Source organism: Anabrus simplex, chromosome 2, assembly GCF_040414725.1.
Source record: "Anabrus simplex isolate iqAnaSimp1 chromosome 2, ASM4041472v1, whole genome shotgun sequence".
Classification (NCBI taxonomy): Eukaryota; Metazoa; Arthropoda; class Insecta; order Orthoptera; family Tettigoniidae; genus Anabrus; species Anabrus simplex.
This window is the reverse complement of record NC_090266.1, coordinates 639,361,047-639,384,255: the sequence shown is the minus strand read 5'-3', so window position 1 is coordinate 639,384,255 and position 23,209 is coordinate 639,361,047. Positions and strand designations below refer to the sequence as shown.

The 23,209-nt window shown below is 42.6% G+C and overlaps 1 protein-coding gene across 2 annotated transcripts in view; it reads left to right on the top strand.

Annotated features, from left to right (window-relative positions):
• Positions 1 to 23,209, top strand: part of ClC-a (chloride channel protein 2) — a 625,116-nt gene that overhangs the window by 262,219 nt on the left and 339,688 nt on the right. For both annotated transcript variants that reach the window (XM_067141103.2, XM_067141101.2), the window contains exon 3: positions 9,761 to 9,889. In XM_067141103.2, coding sequence (XP_066997204.1) covers positions 9,761 to 9,889 — 129 coding nt within the window. The remainder of the gene's footprint in view (positions 1 to 9,760; positions 9,890 to 23,209) is intronic.

Sequence of the window (23,209 nt, the reverse complement as noted above, 5' to 3'; positions counted from 1 at the left end):
CGCGTGAGATTTTGGGCGTTTGAGAGGCCCTACTTTAGATGATGCAACGCAAAACAGTTCAATAGTGGAACAGTTGAACCAAGTTTTAAGATTATCAATCCAAGAAATGACCGGGCGAGTTGGCCGTGCGCGTAGAGCCGCGCTGCTGTGAGCTTGCATCCGGGAGATAGTAGGTTCGAATCCCACTATCGGCAGCCCTGAAGATGGTTTTCCGTGGTTTCCCACTTCTCCTCCAGGAAATTTCCGGGATGGTACTTAACTGAAGGCCACGGTCGCTTCCTTCCCACTCCCAAACCTTCCCTATCCCATCGTCGCCATAAGACTTATCTGTGTCGATGCGACATAAAACAAAACCCAAAGTCTCACGCTCCAGGACACTGTCCTTGAGGCGGTATAGGTGGGATCCCTCTCTGCGTCCGAGGGAACACCCAACCCTGGAGGGTAAATTGATGGAAGGATTATTATTATTATTATTATTATTATACTCCCATAACCACTTCTGTGGTTTTCTGTGACGTTAAGGTGCCGACATTTTGTCCCACAGGAGTTCTTTCATGTGCCGGTACAGTAGCGGCGATTAGGGGGGCGAGGGGGGACAGTCGCCCCCCTACTTTGTGGAGAAAACTTTGCATTTGTATTCCATTTTAGCTGGATGAAACAAGGAATTATAGGAATTATTACAACAAGCAATTTGTACAGGCCCTGTTGTCTTATCAGCTAATTATTTGCTTTAATTAATAACGAAATTATTAGCGGAAATACGCAACAAAGTCGTTCACGCGGTTAACCGATTTGTATAGCGCCACAGCGAGTACTGTAGTGGAGACTTTGTATGTGCTGTGAGGAAGGGTACGCGCGCATTCGTTAGTCTGGCAGTCTGTTTAGTGTCAGTTAGTTTTTTTTTTTGTTTGTAGTCAAATACTAAATGATTTTTAATTATATAATCACGCCGTACGTCCATTTAATTGTAATACATGTGTAATATTGTTCCTCTCGTGAAAGTTTTATTGTATAGTATTGAATAAAAATCTCAAATAAATATTATCAACACAGGTAAGTTGGTAGGCTGAGAATTTTTACCTCTCTGTCGAAATTCCATTTAGTAGCTTTTTTTCAGTTTTTTTCAGCTATATCCCACAAACTGGGATACTTTGTTGTCTTTTACATTTTTTGCCCCCCTACTTCTACTTCCCAATCGCCGCTACTGCCGGTACACCTGACCACCTTCAGGTATCGCCGAGCAAAGTCGGAATTGAAACCGCAAGCTTGAGCTCAGAAGGCCAGCGCTCTACCGTCTGAACTACTCAGCCCGGTACAGCATATAACCAGTTCCAACCAGTTCGTACTCTTCAGTAAAAATTAAAAATGGCGTGTGGCTTTTAGTGCCGAGAGTGTCTGAGGACAAGTTCGGCTCACCAGATGCAGGTCCTTTGATTTGACGTCTTTAGGCGACCTGCGCGTTGTGATGTGGATGAAATGATGATGAAGACGACACATACACCCAGTTCCAGCGCCAGCGAAATTAACCAATTAAGGTCAAAATTCCCGAACCTGCCGGGAATCGAACCCGGGACCCCTGTGACCAAAGGCCAGCACGCTAACCATTTAGCCATGGAGCCGGATGTAGTGTTCCGTAATAAATGAGCTACGAGTATAATTAATGTAAGAACATCGTATATAATACATGTTTACATGCAATGGAATATAATTACCACTTTAACTATTTTACTACGAGTATTAATAATATTGTTAACGCATTTGCAACGGTATAATATATGCCAATATTCAATCTACAGTATTCTCTCCACCTGCACCTATTGCAAACTGAACGTCAGCGGATCAAAATCTGTTATTCATAACGTAACAAATAATGCGGCGATCTTGAAACGACTACATCATTTGAATGACAAACGTAGGGGAACACATGCATCTGTAGAATTAGTACTGAAATCTAAATTGTAATTCCTCCTAAGATCACCGTTGCAACATTGTCCACATCAAAGCATTTGAATTTTACGCCAGTGAATTCAATCGGAGGACTACCGGAGGTCTCCAGAGGAGCGCTGTAATCGTATTATCCGATTCAATCAACAGGAGGTCCGCCTCCTCTTCACAGCGCTAGTTCAGAGTGGGTCTGCGTTACCTACGAGTAGCACCACTATACGAGGAACACCGTGGGTCTACGTTTCCCGTGATTAGTACCACAATATGAGGAATACCACGGGTGTGTGCATCGCCTGTGATTAGTACCACTATGTGAGGAACACCATGTCTGCGTTGCCTGAGAGTAGTACCCTTACGTGCGGAACACCATGAGTATGCGTAGCCTGTGCTTAGTACCTCTATGTGAGGGACATCTCGGATATAGTCGGCGCCCGTGATTAGCCCCACAATGTGAGGGACATCATGATTCTACGTTCCTTGTGAGTAGTACCCTTATTTGAGGAACACCATGGGTCTGTGTTAGGTGTGAATGGTGTTATTGTGTGTGACATACCTCAGGTCTGCATTTCCTATGATTAGTACCACCATGCAAGGAACACAATGAGTCTGTGTTACCTGTGATTAGTACCACTATAGGAGGAAGACCATTGTTCTACTTTACCAGTGATTAGTACCATTATGAGGGGACAGTGACCTGGATTTTGGAGCCCTTTAGATAATAAGCATTATCCCAGTAACTAAGGCATTGTAAATTGGATCCACTGAATGTTTTGGTTTCACGATCATATTTTCATATTCATTCGTTTTTGATTCTAGTCAGTGAATACATTTTGAAGTCCTAATTTTCATTTCGTTGCAACTCGTACCATTAGAGGCCGATGACCTAGCTGTTATGCCCCTTTAAACAGTCAGCATCATCATCGTTTTCCATTTGTCAATGATATCACTGCGGAAATTTTTCTCGACTTTGCAAAGTTCTTCATTGATTCGTTCTCTAATCTGATCTCTCACAATAGGATCTTGAAGTTGAGAGATGCATAGTATGCCCTTATTTTATTTTGGTAGTACGTTCTTAAGCTTCATTTCGAATCTAGCCACAACTGGATTGCGGTCCCATGCCATATCTGATTCAGGGTAAGTTTTCGCTGCCTTTATGGTACTCCGATAGCATTTGTTGATTAGGATGATAATCTATTTGATTCTGAATAATGTTGTTAACGTAATCTCCGGGTGCTTTCCAGGTGTACAGTATTAGCTTGTAAAAAGCGTTGGTAACAATTAGCTCATTTTTCTCTCAGTACTGTGCCAGGATCCAAGTCCAAAATCTCCTATAAAGTCACCGTCACGTTCCTTGCCGAATTTTGCGTTGACATCGCCCATGATGACCGTGAAGTCTCTAGATTCTTTTCGTTCGCAATACTTGCTCAATTTCTTTGTATAAATACTGAAATTCTGTTTCACTCTTGTCAGCAGCTGGTGCATAGACTTGAATAATCTTAACTTTGTTTGTAGTTCTAAAACGAGTACCCTGTCTGAGATTGGCATAAAGCTGGTCATACACTGGCTCGTGATTTTGTCACAATAATAACAGCTCCATTACAGCGATAACTATCATTTTTACCAGAGTAGTATATCTTCAGTTGGTTACTGAACATTCCATCTGAGCTAGGCCGTCTTGTTTCATTTAGTCCCAGTATGTTTATATTGATTCGCTGCATTTCTTGGATGGCGTTCTGCAACTTTCCTGACTGATATTACTATTTCACATTCCACGTACCTACCTATATTCATTGATGTGTTTCTCTTAGCTATTTTCAACGAATTCCCCCCTGGAGATCCGAAGGAGGGAATTGAAACTCCGGAACATTTTACTCTGAAACCCGCCATGATTGGTTTTCCAGGGAATATTCGAAGGGTTCGTTATGCGGTGGTATGTCGTTGCCTACCGTTGATCAAGAAGTGATCCATCCTCCTTTTTGGGGTGATTTCTCACACCAAGGGCAAGCAAGTGCCCTAAACCTCTTCCCGCTCATCCGGCCTACAAAAGACCATTAGCATTAGGTATAGGACGACTCCTTATCACGGAAGTCATTCGTCTGGCTGACTACAGTGCCGTAGACACTGGGCGATGGGGTGGCCACATCCCTACTCCTAGAAAAAGTTTAGAATGGTCTAAATTTGTCGTTTCGAGCATAAGACACCATATCCTCTGATCCGGTCTTAAAACTGGGCCAAATTCACACCAATATGTCGATACTTGTCAACAGTATCAGTGCATATCAGTGGTGAATGACAACTGCCAACAACAATGAATTGGGAGAAAAAGCAAATATATAATATAATATAATATAATATAATATAATATAATATAATATAATATAATATAATATAATATATAGAGGAGCAGGGCCGGTTCTAAAACAATGGGTGCTGAATCAGCATTTTCCCACGAGGTCATTGACACTTGGCAAGATCATTGACCCCTAGTAACACTTTCTATATTGTTTACAAACAAGACCACATGTTCTTGTTTACAAACATAAGCACGTGTGAGGCGGGGATTTTGAATAAGAGAGCAATTCTAACCTCACATACGTCATCCTGGTGGGGCCTAACCTCACTTTTACGGCCAGATGCTCTTTCCGACGCCATCTTGGAGGGGGTCTTACATACCAGGGCCTAGTTTTACGGCTAAATGCCCTTCCCGACGCCATCTTGCCAGATGTCCTTCTCGACGCCATCTTGGAGGGGCCTAATCTCACTTTTATGGCCAGATGCCCTTTCCGACACCATCTAGGAGGGACTTAAACTTACTGGGCTGCAAGATGCCCTTCCCGACACCATCTTGCCAGATCTCCTTCCCGACGCCATCTATCCAGATGCCCTTCCGACGCCAATTTGGAGGGGCCAATTTCCACTTTAACGGCCCGATGCACTTCCCGACACCATCTTGGGAGATACCCTTCTCGACGCCATCCTGGAGGGGCCTAATTTCACAGGGCCGTAGGTTTACGGCGAGATGCCTTTCCCGACGTCATCTTGCCAGATTCCCTTCGCGACAACATCTTGGTGGCTTTACCTCTCCAACCGACAGATAGACGCCCATCGTCTGGCCCTAGTTTTACGGGTAGATGTCCTTCCCTCCTCCTCCTCGTCCCAGTTTTACGGATAGATGCCTTCATTCCTCCTCCTCCTCATCGTCTGTCCTAATTTTGCGGATAGGCTACCAGATGCACTGTGGTCGTCAGCTAGCGCACTCAAGCTGTAAGCCTGCGGGTGCCCCCGTTTTCGCTACCTCTTATAACAGGCAGGGTATACTATGAGTGATATTCTAGACTTTAGTAGGTTATGACATAACATTGAGAAACGACCCATTAGGCTTAAAAGGCTGATGTGAAATACTATCTTCTGGCACAGTATGAAAAAGAGATAATAGCTTTCGCTTATATATTGGTATTATTCGCAGTATAACACAACGTAACAAATTTACTACGAACAAGAACACATTTAATGGTGTATAATCGTAGATTATATTGAAAAAATTATACACACTTCACTTACCTTATTAACGTAATATCAACTTTGAAGAAAATAAATGGATTATAGCACACCGCGCACCCCCAAGTAGCGGAGACAATACGATTATTATTATTTCTGTTACTGTTGTGGAGTAGATAATGTGATTAGCTAGGACTCAGCTAAGTGCACCGTGGTCGTCAACAGTCACACCACGCACACGACGCATTTACAGAAGTATTAACGTGATTAATTCACCACACACACACTTTAGTCACTTTTTAAGTAATTAATTGCTTACCTCAGAACGCCATAATATATACTTATGAAAAATAAGGGAATTAAAGCATGATTAAATTTTTTATTGGTAGTCTTCAGTGTGTTATCTTAAGTCTGCTCTGGGCGCTGTCTGCCTGCTCGCCGCAACCAGGATGTTGTGTCAGCACACACGCACACACACACACGCACACACACACACACACACCACACATGCACGCACAATGTCTTTGAAATATCTTTGCTGTACAAGACAACGGCGATAATACATGTAGAGAGATGACGAAAATGATGAAAAGTCCCCAGCTTTATTCGACTGTGCCAGGGATAGAATGTATAAAGCCTCCATCTAGTCGCGAGGAGATACGGACGAGGATGTACCTTAATTAAGGCTACAGCCGCTTCCTATTTATCCTAGGCCTTCCCTATTCCATCGCCGGGCTGAGTGGCTAAGGCGGTTGAGGCACTGGCCTTCTGATCCCAACTTGGCAGGTTCGATCCTGGCTCAGTCCGGTGGTATTTGAAGGTGCTCAAATACGTCAGCCTCGTATCGGTAGATTTACTGGCACGTAAAAGAACTCCTGAGGGACTAAATTCCGACACCTTGGCGTCTCCGAAAACCGTAAACGAGTAGTTAGCGGAACGTAAACAAATAGCATTATTATTATTATTATTATTATTATTATTATTATTATTATTATTATTAGTATTATTATTATTCCTATCCCATCGCGGCTTCTTTTCTACTCCTGCGGCTTTACTATCCCATCGTCTGATTTGACACCCGTAAGCGACCTGCACGTTGTGACGCGGATGACCCGGGACCTCTCTAACCTTAAAACTGGGCCTAAGATAGGGATTGTGTAGTTAGGTGCTATGACTGGGCGAGTTAGGCGTGTGGTTAGGGTGCGCGCAGCTGTAAGCTTGCATCCGGGTTTGAACCCCCAAACTGTTGGCAGTCCTGATAATAGTTTTCCGTAGTTTCTTATTTTCACACCAGACATATGTTGAGGTCCGGAGGGGCTTGCTGTAGCTCTCTAGATTTAACCTCTCTCTAACAATGCGACGTAAAGCAATATCTAAGTAATAATAATAATAATAATAGCATGTAGCCTCCGGAGAGGCCTGGTGCAGGTCTTTTAATTTTAACTCCCGTAGGGGACCTGCGCGTCGTGTTGAGGATGACCCGAGAACCCTGTGACTAAAGTTTGATGTGTTCTATGAACTTTTTTTGCACTAGATCCTTCCAAAAATGGTGACAGAGGAGACATCTAACCGTAAAACTGAGCCCAAGATGGCGATTGTGTAGTTAAGTGCATGACTGGGCAAGTTTGCCGTGTGGTTAGAGGCGCACAGCTGTAAGCTTGCACCCGGGTTTGAACCCCCTACTGTCTGCAGCCTTGAAGATAGTTTTCAGTGGTTTCCCAATTTTACACCAGACATATGTTGAGGCTGTATCTTAATTAAGGCTACAGCCGCTTCCTTTCTACCCCCGTGCCTTTCCTATCCTCCCATCGCTATAAGACGACTCTGTACGGCGTAACGCAATTTATAAAAATACTACTACTACTACTAATAATAATAATAATAGCATGAAGCCTCCGGAGAGGCCTGGTGCAGGTCTTTTTAATTTTAAATCCCGTAGGCGTCCTGCGCGTCGTGATGAGGATGACGCGGTAGACCCTTTCAAATTGGGAAAGGAGGGACATCTAACCATAAAACTGCGCCCAGGATGGTGATTGTGTAGTTACGCCCCCGTGACTGCGCGAGTTGGCGCAACTGGCAGTAGATCAAACCCGAACTTTCTTTTCTAATTATGGCATTTTCCTGAAAATGAACCTTACTAACAATCACAGCTGTTTATAAAGGATTAAGAACACAGTAGTTTTCCACCCAGTTAACTTGGCTGTGTATGGTTTGAGGATTGAAGTGGTGCACTCAACCTTTTAACATTAATTAGAATTGAATTCGTGTAAAATCCCAATGTCGATATCCTAGAGGTGACTTATAACTTCAACGCCAAGTAAATGATGGGAACTTACAACCATAACGCATTCCTCTCGACAAATAGACATCATATCAACGCAGTTTATCACCGAGCGATTTGGCTACGTGTAGCTGTAAGCTTGTCGGTTCGAACCCCAAAATCGGCATTCCTGAAGTTCGTTCTGCGTGGTTTCTCTTTTTTTAAATCTGAAGTAATGCAATGGCAAATACGTTACCTTACCCCAGCGTCGCCAACAAAAATGAACAAAGGGAAACAAAAATCCTCCCTGTATCAGTGCGACGTAGAACAACTAGGGAAGAAAGTACTTTATACTCATTTAGCACACGGAGGTGTTTACCCAGTCCGTTACAACTACTTCTCCAGAACTAACAAAGAACTAAGGTCCCGGTTCTGCGAGTGTCGAGGAAATTACACATATTCGTTGTTCTTGGCAGGAAGGAAACTGAATATCTTAGACCAGAACTTCGGCCGTCCACATTTTCCGTGTTCAACATAGTAATGAATTAATGAATTATTTAAGCTCATCAACATGGGGAATTTTGTCCGGACCATGAAGAAGACTTTAAATTTGATCTTGAAACACAACTACTTCAACAGCCTCTCACACCTTTCTCGAGCAATGATCCAGAGTTTGTCTCTGAAAAACTGTACTGATGATACAACAGTTCATGCTAGGCTGAAAATGCCGAGTTTCAACACATTCACCGTAGCTGTTGAAATTCGAAAGAAGTAGTAAACAGGTTCCATTTTCAACAGTGATCACCCGCGATTATTTAGTAACTGCTGTCGTTTTGCACATGTTTCTGTTACTTCCACTTATATTTTACACATTGGCCCAAAAATAACTGCCTCTTAAGTAAGATGAGCCTGAATATTCGGAAGGTATTTACAAGAAAGTTAAATAGTGAATGTAATTGCTTCCTATTCAAGCTCTCCTATAACTAACAAGATAATTGAATAAGTCCTAAAGTAAAAAATCTGAGAACTGAAGTTGCATTTAGGATCGCACAGCTGTGAGCTTGCATTCGAGAGATAGTGGGTTCGAATCCCACAGTCAGCATCCCTGAGATAGTTTTCGTGATATCTCATTTTCACACGGCCACGGCCGCTACCTTCCCAATCCTGCTCTTTTCCCATTCATCCGTCACTGAAAACCTTCGATATGTTTAGCTGCGACGTTAAATAAGTAGCAACAAATGAAAGAAAAATGTTGTTTTAATATAATATATTGTGGGCTGTCGTCAGGGCAACGCTGATAAGCATCCACATTTCTCGGTATAATTTGCCAGTAGGCATTACCGAGCGGAATGGCGTACGTGTTAACGCGCTACGGCTACGGCTACGGAGCTAAGACGAGTGGTTCGAACCCCACCATCGGCTGTCCTGAAATGGTTTCCCAATTTTTACCTCCAGTCAAATGCTGGGACAGTTCCAATTCATAAGCCACAGCCGATTCCTTTCACCTCCTTACCCTATTTCATTCACTATCATTCATTTCATCTTCATTAGCTCCACAACTGAGGTTGACGTGAGGAAGCTCATCCGGCCATAAAAACTTGCCATATAATTGTATCTCGCCTCATCCCTGACCCCTATCAGGGAACAGGACTAAGAGATAGATAAACATTTAATAAATACTTATCAATTAAGGACATTTATAATAAAAATATTTTATTATTTTACGTCCTACTATACTTTTACGATTTTCAGACACACAGAGATCCCAGAATTTTGTTCCGCGGGAGTTCTTTTATGTGCCAATAAATGTGCCGACACGACGCTGACTTATATGACCTACTTCAAATACCACCGAACTGAACCTTGATCGAACCCGCAAAACTGAGTTCAGAATACCAGAGCTACTCAGCCCGACATTGTTTATTTCTAGAGTTTATTATTCTCTGCTTGTTCTCGTTTCTTGTTCTATAGCACGATATAGATTTTCTGCTGTAGTTCAGTGACCACTGTATCAGCCTCTGGACTGATGTTTTACTTTCGCTGTGTTTTCTGTTCCAGCACGCCTCTGGCTCTATCGAGATTTGACGTCTCACGTAGTGGCGAGGTACATAGCATGGATTACATTACCTATGTGTCTCATCATATTTTCTGCGGGTTTCGTGCACATGATCGCCCCGCAGTCAATAGGTAAGTTGTGAGTTGTATTTCAAGGGGCGTATATGGGAGGAGGGGAATCATTTTTACCATAACATACTTTTCTGTATGAAATATAACACAGATAATTGTGAACTTATACTTATTTGCGCCTTTTCATTATTGTCTACTCATTAGCCCCTGCTTATTATTGTAGGTTACCAGAAGTCTTTAGTGTTTAAATGTATAAGCTCGAAATGTTAAAATCGTGTTCCAGTCAGCGAAAGTCGTAGTCACCTGAAACGCTAGCACAACTGACTCCAAAGTCTAAAGTACCGAGCTCGATAGCTGCAGTCGCTTAAGTGCGGCCAGTATCCAGTATTCGGGAGATAGTAGGTTCGAACCCCACTGTCGGCAGCCCTGAAAATGGTTTTCCGTGGTTTCCCATTTTCACACCAGGCAAATGCTGGGGCTGTACCTTAATTAAGGCCACGGCCGCTTCCTTCCCACTCCTAGCCCTTCCCTGTCCCATCGTCGCCATAAGACCTATCTGTGTCGGTGCGACGTAGAGCAACTAGCAAAAAAAAAAGTCTAAAGTACAGTGCACTCGAAACGGTTGTACCCTCCTTTAACCTATAAGCATATTTTAGCCTTATATCCACTACTTCAGCCGAAGATTGAACTAAAGTCCCTTCTAGTAACATAATTAGCTAAAGCATGCAAGAATCGACCTTGAGCTAATCCTATGAGAGCATGCAGAAGATAACATATATATTTTCCAGGCACCACCAACCCCGTTTTTTAAAATACACTGACAAAGATTAGAAGCGTTATGTAAAGGTAAAACAAAAAGTTTAAAAATAAAAATAAGTTTTCTACGACGATCGGTTGAGGTGATTATCAAGTTAAGGGATGTTTTCAACCCCAACGTATTTTTTACTCTAAATGTCATTTAAAGTATCACCTAAGACTTTAACGTGCGAAGTTAATTTTACCCCAAATATTTGAAAATAAGCAGTCGTGAGTGAGTTGTTATACTGTATACCACCTGTTACGGGATACTTTTTGATAAATTCTTAAAATAAGATTTCTATGACCATCTGTTTGAGAGAGATTGAATTTTTAAGTTAAGTGTTGTTTTCACCCCAGCTGTTTTTACTCTAAAATTCATATAAAGTATCATCCGAAACCTTTTAACGTTGGACGTTATTTTACCCGAAATTATGAAGAGAAACCTTCGCGGGTGAGTTGATATGTATATCGTCTCTTAAGAGGATATTTTATGAATTTTAAGATAAAAATCCTCGTTTTACGACGATACGTTGAGGAGATAATAAATTTTAAGTTACGGGATGTTTTCACCAACCTCAGATCCGAGCCCCTGAGATCTCCTTCCAGTTATAGAATGCATACGTATTTTCCACTATACCACCTCCCTTGTCCTATAAAAACCATTTATAGTGGGCATCTTATTTAGAATTCCGAGCTGAGCTCCTAGGCCCTGAATTCACCCAGAACAATGATGGTGGCAATCTTGTCCAGTTAGGGTAAACCTGTAAGGTTAAGCTTGCACATTAGCTCACGCCTGTCAGGTTAACGCCCCTAAACTTGGGGTCGAACTCAGATCTAAGCCTGCACACGTTGCCAGCATGACTCAATGGTAAGGTTAAATCTGCACACGTAACCATTGGCGTCATAGTAAAGTTAAGCCCGCATACGTAGCCTTCATGACGTCATGTGAGGTTAAGCCTGCACGCGTGGTCAGTGTGACATTATGTGAGGTTAAGCCTGCACTCTTAGCCTGCGTTAGGTTATGACGTCATGTGAGCTTAAGTCCACACACATGGCAAGCGTTATGTTACGACGCCATGTGAGGTTAAGCTCGCATACGTAGCCGAGGGTCCTCAGAGGAGGCAGCCTCCCAGGCTCCAGCGGAGGCGGAGGCCATCGAATCCCTCAAAATTCACTACTCATGTGCTTCATTTCAATACAAAATTAATTATTTTGGCACGTGGTAACTAAATTCTCCTTTGACTTAACTTGCACTCAAAGAAATACTGTAGGCCAATAAAAAACATTATGTTTAAGAATACAGCGTAAACAATGAATGACAAACGAACTGTATGATTCAAATGCGTAAAAATGTACTCAGCCAGGTACATTGCTGTGGCTTTGCTTACGCCTTGACCCCACATATCATCATCTAGTCTTTACAACACTATTAGCAGTCAGCTCCTCTCAGTTCTTCCCATGCTCATGCCGTTAGCTCAAGGAAACGGGGCTCTTTCGTTGCCCACACCTGGGCTACACTTTCATATCATTTCACAGGAACTGTCATCACATTGTCGTGGTAGCTACAACAAGTCGTATGTCATGACAAAATCAGTTTGTTTTTATTGCATTATTGTAACCAAAATAATCCTTGCCTGACGTTGCAAATAGAAATAGTGTTAGGATCAATTTTATGTTTTTAGCGTTTACGTTTACGAAAATTGATAATATCTGTAGATAGATAATAGAAAATGCAGAAAATCCAAGTTATAAGTCTGTATGTCTAGAAGCCAAAGCACTGAGCCCAAGGTCACGCGCAAATGAAAACACCAGCCAAGTCTTTTGTAGCACATACACAGTACTCGCAAAATTCAACTACCAGATGACATAGGAAAAAAAGGAGGCATAGCAATCAGAATAAATTCCAAGGTGTCAGCAGAATAGCGCAGAGATTATTTACTGGACCTTTACCCAGGAAGCATACCGTGGTAAGTGCATAAAAGAAAAAGGGGAGGGGAAGCAGGGATAGCAAAAACAGCCCAAACAACAAGGTTTAAATCACAAGACGTATTACAAGACCACCAGAAGGAAACATTTTTACAATCAAGAACACCTTTGATAAATATGAAACAAAAATAACAGTAATTACAACGTTTAGGTGCGTAAGCAAGAATTCGAAAGTTTACATGGAACTCCACAAGGGAAAGTAGATTTTGAGATTGTAACAAGAATCTTCAAAATTATGTTGGCAATAGAAAAAGAATTTAAAAGGACGATGATCAGACTATGAGTAGACCTAATTATAACCCTATTAACAAGACATAATATGTACATCTGGGGAAACACATTATGGAATGACTGGAAATAGCATATCTTATGGACAATACCAAATGGATCTAACAACAATATTTTTACATTAAAAGAGAAAAAGCACCATAATCATACAGTATGTGAGAAAAAGTTAACAAAGTGTATAGGCCACTATTACAATTAAGAACGACGTAAAATTTGTGAAAGTGTAGAGGCGCGCGGCTGTGAGCTTGCATCCGGGAGATAGTAGGTTCGAATCCCACTATCGGCAGCCCTGAAAATGGTTTTCCGTGGTTTCCCATTTTCACACCAGGCAAATGCTGGGGCTGTACCGTAATTAAGGCCACGGCAGCTTCCTTCCAACTCCTAGGCCTTTCCTATCCTATCGTCGCCATAAGACCTATCTGTGTCGGTGCGACGTAAAGCCCCTAGCAAAAAAAAATTGTGAAAGTAGAAAGGAGGTCAACAGAACAGAAAAAATACGCAAGGAGAGGGAAAAGAATGCAGGATTAAAGGGAATGGGGAGGGTGAGAGAGGGTAAAAATCAGGCTGCTGTGTCTATTTCCGCATTAATAAAATCACCCGCACACAGGGCGTACACAAAGTTCCGTGTCAATGGTAGAGTTCGCCGAAGCACAAGTCCTTTTGCACACGATTCTGACCAAGTCTGAAGAATTTGTTTCAACAAGCGACATGAAGTGCCCAGAATGGGCCAAAGTTTAAAAAAATATGTATGCTAAGGCCTGAAGTGCTAAGGAGTGAAGAAAGTCGAAAGTATTAAGATATCATAAATTACAAGTCTGGTCACCCTGCACAAAGATGATATGATGTGACGTAGAATAGAATATTTAAAATCGCCACGGACCAGCCGTGCGAAAGAGTTCCTGCTCCCACTGCTTTACATGCACAATGAATACCTGAGCGCTGATGGAAAGGCAGCGGCGAGTTATATAGCGGAGCGAAGCGTAGTGTGGAATATACGAGAAACAGGTGACGTAATCAGGAGCCGGCGAGGAAGGCGAGACAGCACGCAGTCGCTGGTGAGGCGGGTGAGCAGACGGAGCACAGTAAGTCCAGTAGGAATGTTTACGGCAGCACGACGGCGAAGTATGCAGAAGGTAAGATGAACATAGTAGCCATGATTTAGGGAGCACGTAACAATAGGTAGCAAGGAACCAAAGAAACAGATCATTTGGAGCGACAGATGTGAATATCAAAATAGAAAAGTCAACTTGTCTATTGCGCTTCTCGAATTAAGTATCAGAAATAATTTCATTTAACAAAAGTGCTTAGAGTTGGGACATACGCAGACGGAAGTCTATTCAATCCCTGCGACGATTGAGAAGAAGTTGAGTAAGAGAAGGCAAGTTTGTTTCATCATATTAATTACCTATAATACAATCCGCCAGGCAGAATCCCGAACCTCAATGAACTGGTTATTGCTTACATAATGACATCTTTTTCAAGTTTTAGCAAGTATTCTACAAAAGTATTCGATCCGGAAACACAGTTGGTGACCCTTCTAGCGTACCAGTATACTTCAGGAGGCGCACTTAATTACATTTATTTTCAAGAGATCTGGATGCTTTTGCCTACGTGGCCAAAAGGAGTGGATGCCTTGCCATTACGTCCTAATCTTTATACAGGACTTTATCCAATTGAAGACTCAAAATATCGAGACTTATTGAACAAAAAATCTGATTGCATTATATTATTAGTCTTTCTGTAATTCTTTGACTTACAAACAAATGTATTTTATTTAAATAAAATTAATTAGCCTTGTTGATATTGTTACTTGTATATTGTCTCTTGATCTGTATCGTAGTGATAACTAGTAATAATAATAATGTTATTTGTTTTACGTCCCACTAACTACTTTTTTCAGGTCTTCGGAGACGCCGAGGTGCCGGAATTTAGTCCCGCAGGAGTTCTTTAACGTGCCAGTAAATCTACCGACACAGGGCTGTCGTATTTGAGCACCTTCAAATACCACCGGACTGAGCCAGGATCGAACCTGCCAAGTTCGGGTTAGAAGGCCAGCGCCTTAACCGTCTGAGCCACTCAGCCCGGCGTGATAACTAGTGACACCGAGCAAGTAGCCGCGCGGTTTTTATCACGTAGCTATCAAGCTTGCATTCGGGAGATAGCGGGTTCGAACCTCACTGTTGGCAGCCCAGAAGAATGTTTTCTGTGGCTTCCTATTTTCACACCAGGCGAATGTTGTGGCTGTATCTCAAACGCCACGGTCGCTTCCTTCCCACACCTAGGTCTTTCCTATACCATCGTCGCCATAAGACCTATCTGTGTCGGTGCGACGTAAAACAAATTCTTAAAGAAAGCAATAGGTTATGTGTCAAATGTTCTATATATCATGGATTACACTTCTTCTGTTATGTTTTATAAATAAAGTCAAATGATAAAATTTTTAACTGACGAACAAGGAATGCTATCAGTATTTTCAAAAATAGTTTCTTTTCCATGCTGTAAAGTTACAATTACATGACATACAACCTTCTGCTGTCACCACAACGATATGGAATGATGACGCTAGCATCGCTTATACCTCAGTCACTTTCATGTTGTCATAGTTCGGACTAAGACTCATACCGGAAACACTATCTCACCAGAGACAGATCTGAGCAGTTATAAAGTTTTATCCCAGCAATTTAGTGCCTCTGGGCCTGAGGTCTCCTTGCTTGGGTTGTATCTGTTTATCGTGAAAACTAGCAAAACACATTGAATTACAGTCTTCATCGTGGTCTAGTTTCCTGCCCGGTTTGAGGGACTGGGGCTACACGCACAAACACACGACGGTAAAAAAAAGAAATACTTTCTTCTTCCTTCCTGGCCGTATATGTACCCATAAAACGGGCACTCCCCAGCTCACTCAGTGTCGGCTCGTCTGACTCGGAGAGAGTATGTCCGACGTTCTTGTACCAGATCTAATGGCACTTCACTTTTCTCTAAAGCAGCCTCAGGAGTTTGTTTCCATGTTGCCTCAAGACAACATTCTTCAGCTTCTTGATGGCAAGAGCTTTCTCTACTAATTGGTGTTCATTTCTTCTTCTTCTTCTTCTTCTTCTTCTTCTTCTTCTTCTGACGTGACCATACCAGCGGAGCTGTTTCTCCTCCATATTGTCGCTGATGGGCACAACTTTAAAGCATCCTCGCACATGTTTATTGCGCACTCCGGCCGGCCATCGCAACAGCCGCATCTCTGTGACATGCATTCGCTAGTCATGCTTTTTCTGCTTTGCCCTACATTCAGAGCCGTACATGAGGGCAGGCCGGGCAACGGTTTTGGACACTTTGCCCTTTAATTTGACTGGCATCCGCTTATCACACAGAACACCAGTAAGAGACCGCCATTTCATCCAACCAACACTGATGCGGTGCTTGATATCTGCATCGATATTACCATCAGTTGTGATTACTGATCCAAGGTATTTGAACATGTCGGTCATTATCAGTAGTTCTCCAGCAAGGAAGACAGTCTTGTGTGGACCCGCTTGCCCTGGCTGCGCGAAGTTGAAGAACATGTACTCTGTCTTCTTGCGACTTATTCTTAATCCATTTGCCTCTAGTATTACTCGCCATAGTTCCAAACTCCTGACATGACTCACCAGCCAAAATAATATCGTCTGCATAACGTATGATCCACCGCAGGTCTGTCATCAGCTGCTCCGTCAGGTTGTTGATGACAATGTTGAACAGTACTGGGCTCAGTACCGATCCCTGATACACACCAATATCAACACGGAAACTATCTGAACACCTGCAGTGGTTTTCACCATAGTAGTTGGACGTTGGTACATATCTTGGATCGTCTTCACATATTCTTCAGGAACTTTTTGATGTTGTAGTGCTGCCCAGAAAATATCTCTAGGAACGCTATTGAAGGCTTTCTCCAGATCGATGAATACCATATGGAGGTCTTTACGTAGCTCACGGGGTTTCTCAATCAAGATCCGCAGAGTCTGAATTGCGTTGACTTACCTGATATGAAACCACGTTGGTTCCGGTGGATGTTCATCAAACCTTTGATGCGGTCTCCTATGACGCGCTCCCAGATTTTGAGCGTGTGTGAAGTGAGTTTGATGCCTCTGTAACTCTGACATTCTCGGACATCACCCTTTTGCATTTAGATGGGCACAAGGAAGCTTTGACGGAACTGTTCTGGCATTGGAAATCCAGCGAGGATTTTGTTGAACAATTTCGTCGACCACTCATTTCCTTCGGCACCTAGAACTTTCCATAGTTTAGCTGGAATATCAACAGGACCAACCGCTTTGCCGGTCTTCATCTTTGACACAGCTATTCCACATTAGAAGGGGTGATTTCAAGCACAGGCCCCTCAACTGGACACTGCGAAACTGCTCTGTTTCGTGGAAACTCCTCATTTCGTAAACCTTCGAATTACTTCTTCCAGCGGTTGTTAATGGCTTTATCATTAGTCATTAATGTTCCCCGATCATTATGGATATATTTAGTGGCGACAATATCCCTGGGTTGTCTTTCGCGCTGGTAAAAGGTAAAAAAGAAGAAATATAATATAAAGCAATAAACTGTGCTTCAATAATATCTATAATACAAAAAATGTGCAAGCAGCAACAGAAACAATACTCCAAATCTCACACACCCGAAATTACTCCGCGAGGTTTTAACTGGTACCGTGGAATTCGTATTTATTAAAAATGCTCACCAATACACAATCTCACCAAATCACTAAATACAGTAATTACAGTTATTCACTAAGTTACAACAGTCTAGCAACAAAATTAGAGAAATAATATATTATCCTCCTATATATACGTTTATAACGCAACTTTCAAAACGCGAACACAGGTTAGTACATAATTCCATAGCCTATCGTTGTTGCACTCCAACAGCAAACACGACCAGTACTGCTTCCTACTACGTAATGTTCGGCGCGCGTTCATGTTGTCTGTGCGTACCAATTTAAGACCAAGTCATTGAAAGGAATTACACAAGTGTTGATCTAACATTTTTCGGGTAATTGGAAACGTTTGCATTCATGTCTTACAATTATAGGCTATATCACGAAATCAGGGAGCATATTTTCTTTTTAAATTGTAGAATCGCTGACAACAGTGCCATTGCGATAGTTGATGGAGAAATTCAACGGTTGGGAACAGCCAACTTTTTAAAAGCTTATCCAATGAGGGACATAATTGCCTTATATCCAAGTACAGTATGCCTTTGCTGGTGAGACTTAGTGTTTACAGTCCACTATGTCTTCTGGTGTTGGCTAGAACAAATTGGTTACGTTCATTGACCTGTCTCAGTCTCATCCTTGGCTTTGACAATATGAAAGTGACCGAGGTATGAGCGATGCTAGTAATGCCATTCCTTATGCAGCCGGTCCCTGTTACGAATGGTGTGAAAATGTCGCTCATAGGGTCGGTTGGTGCATGCATTTCAGTGGGCTTGGCAGACTGATCTGCAACAGCAACTTCTGGCTCAGTGAGGAAAACAACGGGAAACTACCTCAATCTTAATTTCCCTCGTATGCCTCTTCAGTGACGTCTGGGCCGTCTGTGACAGCTGATGGCATAGCTGTTGAGGATCAAACCAGCCTTCGGGCTGAATACTCAACATACACCAAGTACAGTAAAATAAAGCGGGTTATTGAAAGACAGATCCTACAAAAATTATTTGATTTGAATATGTTTCTAAATCTATTGCAACTACAATTTGGTTACATTGTACACTCCTAGCGTCAGCAGACAACAGGTTTGACTCACAAGCCTGGCACCGTGACAAATGCTGCCCTCTTTAGGGAACCTTAACAACTTGTACCTCTACAGGCCACGGTCACACACGAACTGTGCTCCGAATTCCCATACAAGCAGCATGGCTTCTACACATCCCAGTTATGCACACTGCCAAACTTTGTAGCCCTCGCTGGCTTGCGATCGTCTGGCAGGAGCGCTATATTTGAATGCTTGCACAGCGGAAACTGACTCTTAAAACAAGCAAGTGGATCAACAAAACGGCACTTAATCGTTGTTTTTTTAAATAATCATTAAATGCAATGTCACCGTAATAATGTGAGTGTTCACATGCTCCTGTGATCTTATACAAAAGAAGCTGCTGAACGATCGTCTTACGAGTTACGTAGTGTAGCGCTTGTTTGCGAAATTAATAACTAGTTTGATAGAAGGCAGTTTGGGTTTAAGAAAGATAATTCCACTGAAGCTCAACTTGTAGGATTCCAGCAAGATATAGCACATATCCTGGATGCAGGAGGTCAAATGGACTGTATCGCGGTTGACCTATCTAAAGCATTTGATGGAGTAGATCATGGGAGACTACTGGCAAAAATGAGTGCAACTGGACTAGAAAAAGGAGTGACTGAATGGGTTGCTATGTTTCTAGAAAATACTCAGAGAATTAGAGTAGGTGAAGCTTTATCTGTCCCTTTAATAATTAAGAGGGGAATTCCTCAAGGCAGTATAGTAGTAGAGCAGTGGTGATTCCAAAACCATAGCGTCAGCACTTTTATGCTTCGTCAACACCCGAGGTCTATTAGTGTAGCTATGCCCCAATGCAAGTTCATTGACCCCTAGTATAGTAGGTGAGCAATGACGATTTATGGATTTTGCATAAGAGAGTGAACCTACCCCTACAGTCGCAATCTTGAGGAGCCTAACCACACCTTAACGGCTAGTTGTCCTCCCTGACGGCTAAGAGAGCAAGCCTACCCTCATGGAGGAGCCTAACCTTAGTTTTACGGCTAGGTACCCTTCTCGACGTGGACAGTCGTTATCTTGGAGAAGCTTAACTTTACAGGACGTTGTTTTACGGCGAGATGCCCTTCCCGACGCTATCTTGAGTAGTAGGATAATGACGATTCTCCCGACGTTGTTATAAGTAGTAGGGCAATGGAGATTGACATAAGTAAGCACACATGGAGGAGGCTAACTACACAGGGCCGTAGTTTTATTACGGCAAGATGCTCTTTTCGAAGCCAGTTGCACAAGATGGCGGCTATACACAGCTCCTTATGAGTCGGCCTAGGGGCGCTTGCGCAAGATGGCGGCTGTTGTTATGAGACGGCCTAGGGGCGCTTGGGCAAGATGGCGGCTATACATAGACTCTTATGAGACGGCCTAAGGGCGCTTGCGCAAGATGGCGGCTATACATAGGCTCTTACGAGACGGCTTAGAGGCGCTTGCCCAAGATGGCGGCTGCTTTTATGAGACGGCTGAGGGGCGCTTGCGCAAGACGGCGACTATACATACGCTCTTACGAGACGGCCTAGGGGCGCTTGCGGGTATACACGGCTTCATATGGAGAAAGATGCCGGTCATGGGCGATTGCGCAATTTGGTGGCTATATACGGCTTCTTATGCAGAAAGATGCCGGCTATGGGCGATTGTACAAGATGGGGCTATACATGGGCTCTTATGGAGAAAGATGACGGCTATGGGCGATTGTACAAGATGGGGCTATACATGGGCTCTTATGGAGAAAGATGACGGCTATGGGCGATTGTGCAACATAACGGCTATACATAGGCTCGAATATACATGGGCTCTCATCAGAACGCTGTCATAAATCACGTGGCCAAGCACGTGGCTTTCTTTACATACACGAGCACGTGGTCGTGCCGACAGGTCACGTTCACGTACTATTCTGCTTTAGCAGCCGAAGTTATCCGTGACGTCACGACCACGTGCTCTTGTATGTAGAGAAAGCACGTGCTTGGCCACGTGATTTATGACAGCTGTCAAAGTGACAGTTGTGTTCTTGACGAACCCTAACCTCACTTTTAAGGACAACAGAGCATCGCTAACCTCACTGCTGCCATATTAACGGCGCTAATTCTCATTGCTGCCACCTTATGCACGTAGTGGCGCGGAATTTAAAATCCATGTGCTTTTTTGACATCTGTCAATATAGCTGCCATCTTTATCCATATGAGCGCGGAATTTTAAACAACAGAACATCGCTAACCTCACTGCTGCCATCTTGCGGGGCTAAACCTCACTGTTGCCATCTTGTGCATGTGTTGGCGGGTAATTTAAAATCCAGGTGCTTTATAAACAAAATTGCGTTACTATGAAGGTAGTAGAGTCGTGGCCATAGTTAAGGTACATCCCAGCGTTTGCTTGTAAAACCGAGTGTAGGAGGGTGTACCTTAAACAGCTGTAAAGATACCAGTTTCCTCCACCTCCTCCTCCGAAAGGGCATAGTTCCTCCTCCTCCTCCTCCACCTCCTCCTCCGTATTACACGCAGTTTTAAACAAAGATAGGCAGAAGTTATTTGCAGGTTGCAGTGTAAAACTATACATCATATCTACCTGTAAAACATATATTATGTTTATGCGTGATCTTTGTTTGCAAGTTTTTCAAGACTTCACAATCTTCAACGACATACAACTGTAAAGCATAACTTCGAAATACAGTATATGCGTGCAAACAATGTACTGCCATATTCAACAGACGTGATAATCTCATACGACATGTAAATTCTAAACACATTTGTATAAGTAATTTACCAGCAGAACGCATAGAAACATTAACTAAATGTTGAAAGCGCGATATAAATAAGCGTAATCGAAACGATATAACATCGTCTCAGCTTAATACAAGTTCTGTTAATAACTTCACACCACCAGATAAAGAGATGCACAAGGAAGAAATAGAAGAACACAACGTTTATTTTCCATCAGAGCTTTTACATTCTACTCTATTTTCTAAGCCAACAACATGTTCTGTAGCTGTGCAAACATCTCAATAAGAGAAGCAAGATGCAGCAGTAGAAGGAAAAGAAAATTGAATCGCTTCTTTTCAATCAAACCGTGTTAAGTTTTAATCTGCTGATAACATTACAGAAACACATACCACATCAAAACACGTTCTTCCGTTTTCTACACATCAACTGTCTACACGTATTAGCAAAACTATCTTTTTTTAGCTAGTTGCTTTACGTCGCACCGACACAGATAGGTCTTATGGCGACGATGGGACAGGAAAGGGCTAGGAGTGGGAAGTAAGCGGCCGTTGCCTTAATTAAGGTACAGCCCCAGCATTTGTCTGGTGTGGAAATGGGAAAAACGGAAAACAATTTTCAGGGCTGCCGACAGTGGGGTTCGAACCTACTATTTCCTGAATACTGGATAATGGCCGCACTTAAGCGACTACAACTATCGAGCTCGGTCAAAACTATCTTACCATATGCAAATGAAAGATACTGAAAAGACGTTAACTTACTCGTTAAACGATTACAACTCCTAAGAGCTTGTCAAGATGCTGGATACACAGTGTATGTACGAGAGATTCAAGAAATAGAAGACGAATTACGTCGTAAGCGTATTATTGTGTAAAGACGCACGTAAGTTACAAAATAATGCTATTGTGACATTACTTGTAGAAATAGGATAAAAACCAGGAAATAAATGTTCTACTTATCGCATTCCTTTTACCTATCGTAAAGGCTTCAGATTACTAGAGAGTAACCTTGTTAATGAACATAACTGAACAAGCATACCTATGTTGACGTCATCGCTGCGAAGAAGGGATTGTGCTGTTCTCTATCATGTTACGCTGTCGGATACAGAACTGTACGAGGAGGAGGGGATTAAGCTGACCTCTATACCTGTAAGAAAGACGAGGAAGAGGAGGAGAAGGCATTGTGCTGTCCTCTATCGTCACGCTGTTAGTTACAGAAACATCAACGACATGGTTCCTTCCCGACATCATTTTAGGCAAAGGATTAAGTAAGCGGCCCCTCTCGACATGAACCCTTCCCGACACTATTTTTTAAGTGTAAGAGCTGTTAAGATAACAGCTTCCTCCTCCTCCTCCGATCGGACATAGCCGTGTTCCTTCTCCTCCGCCTCACAGGTCAGCTGCGTTCCTCCTCGTCCTCCTCCTCACAGTTACTGAGGTTACCTCAATGTCTCCTCCTACGGAATAGTCCTTTATCATCAACATTAGTGTGTGCTTCGACATGGTACGCTATGGAACAGAAAGAAGGAAATTTCTACAAGGTTACAGACAATCGTCTTAATAACAAACAAAACTGTCAATGTGCATGCTGTTAGCATGCTAATACGCAACATCTTATTTATCTCACACAAGTAAGTAAGGCTATTAAGATATTCTATAAACATGGAACCTTATCTCAGATGCCGAAACATCTGATTCAATGTTTACCATCAGGATTTTTATCTACGCACGCTGCTCCTTTCGTAAATAATTTTCGGGACATCCTTCCTCTCCACAGTAAGATGTCAATCGATATACCTCAATGCGGAACCTGTC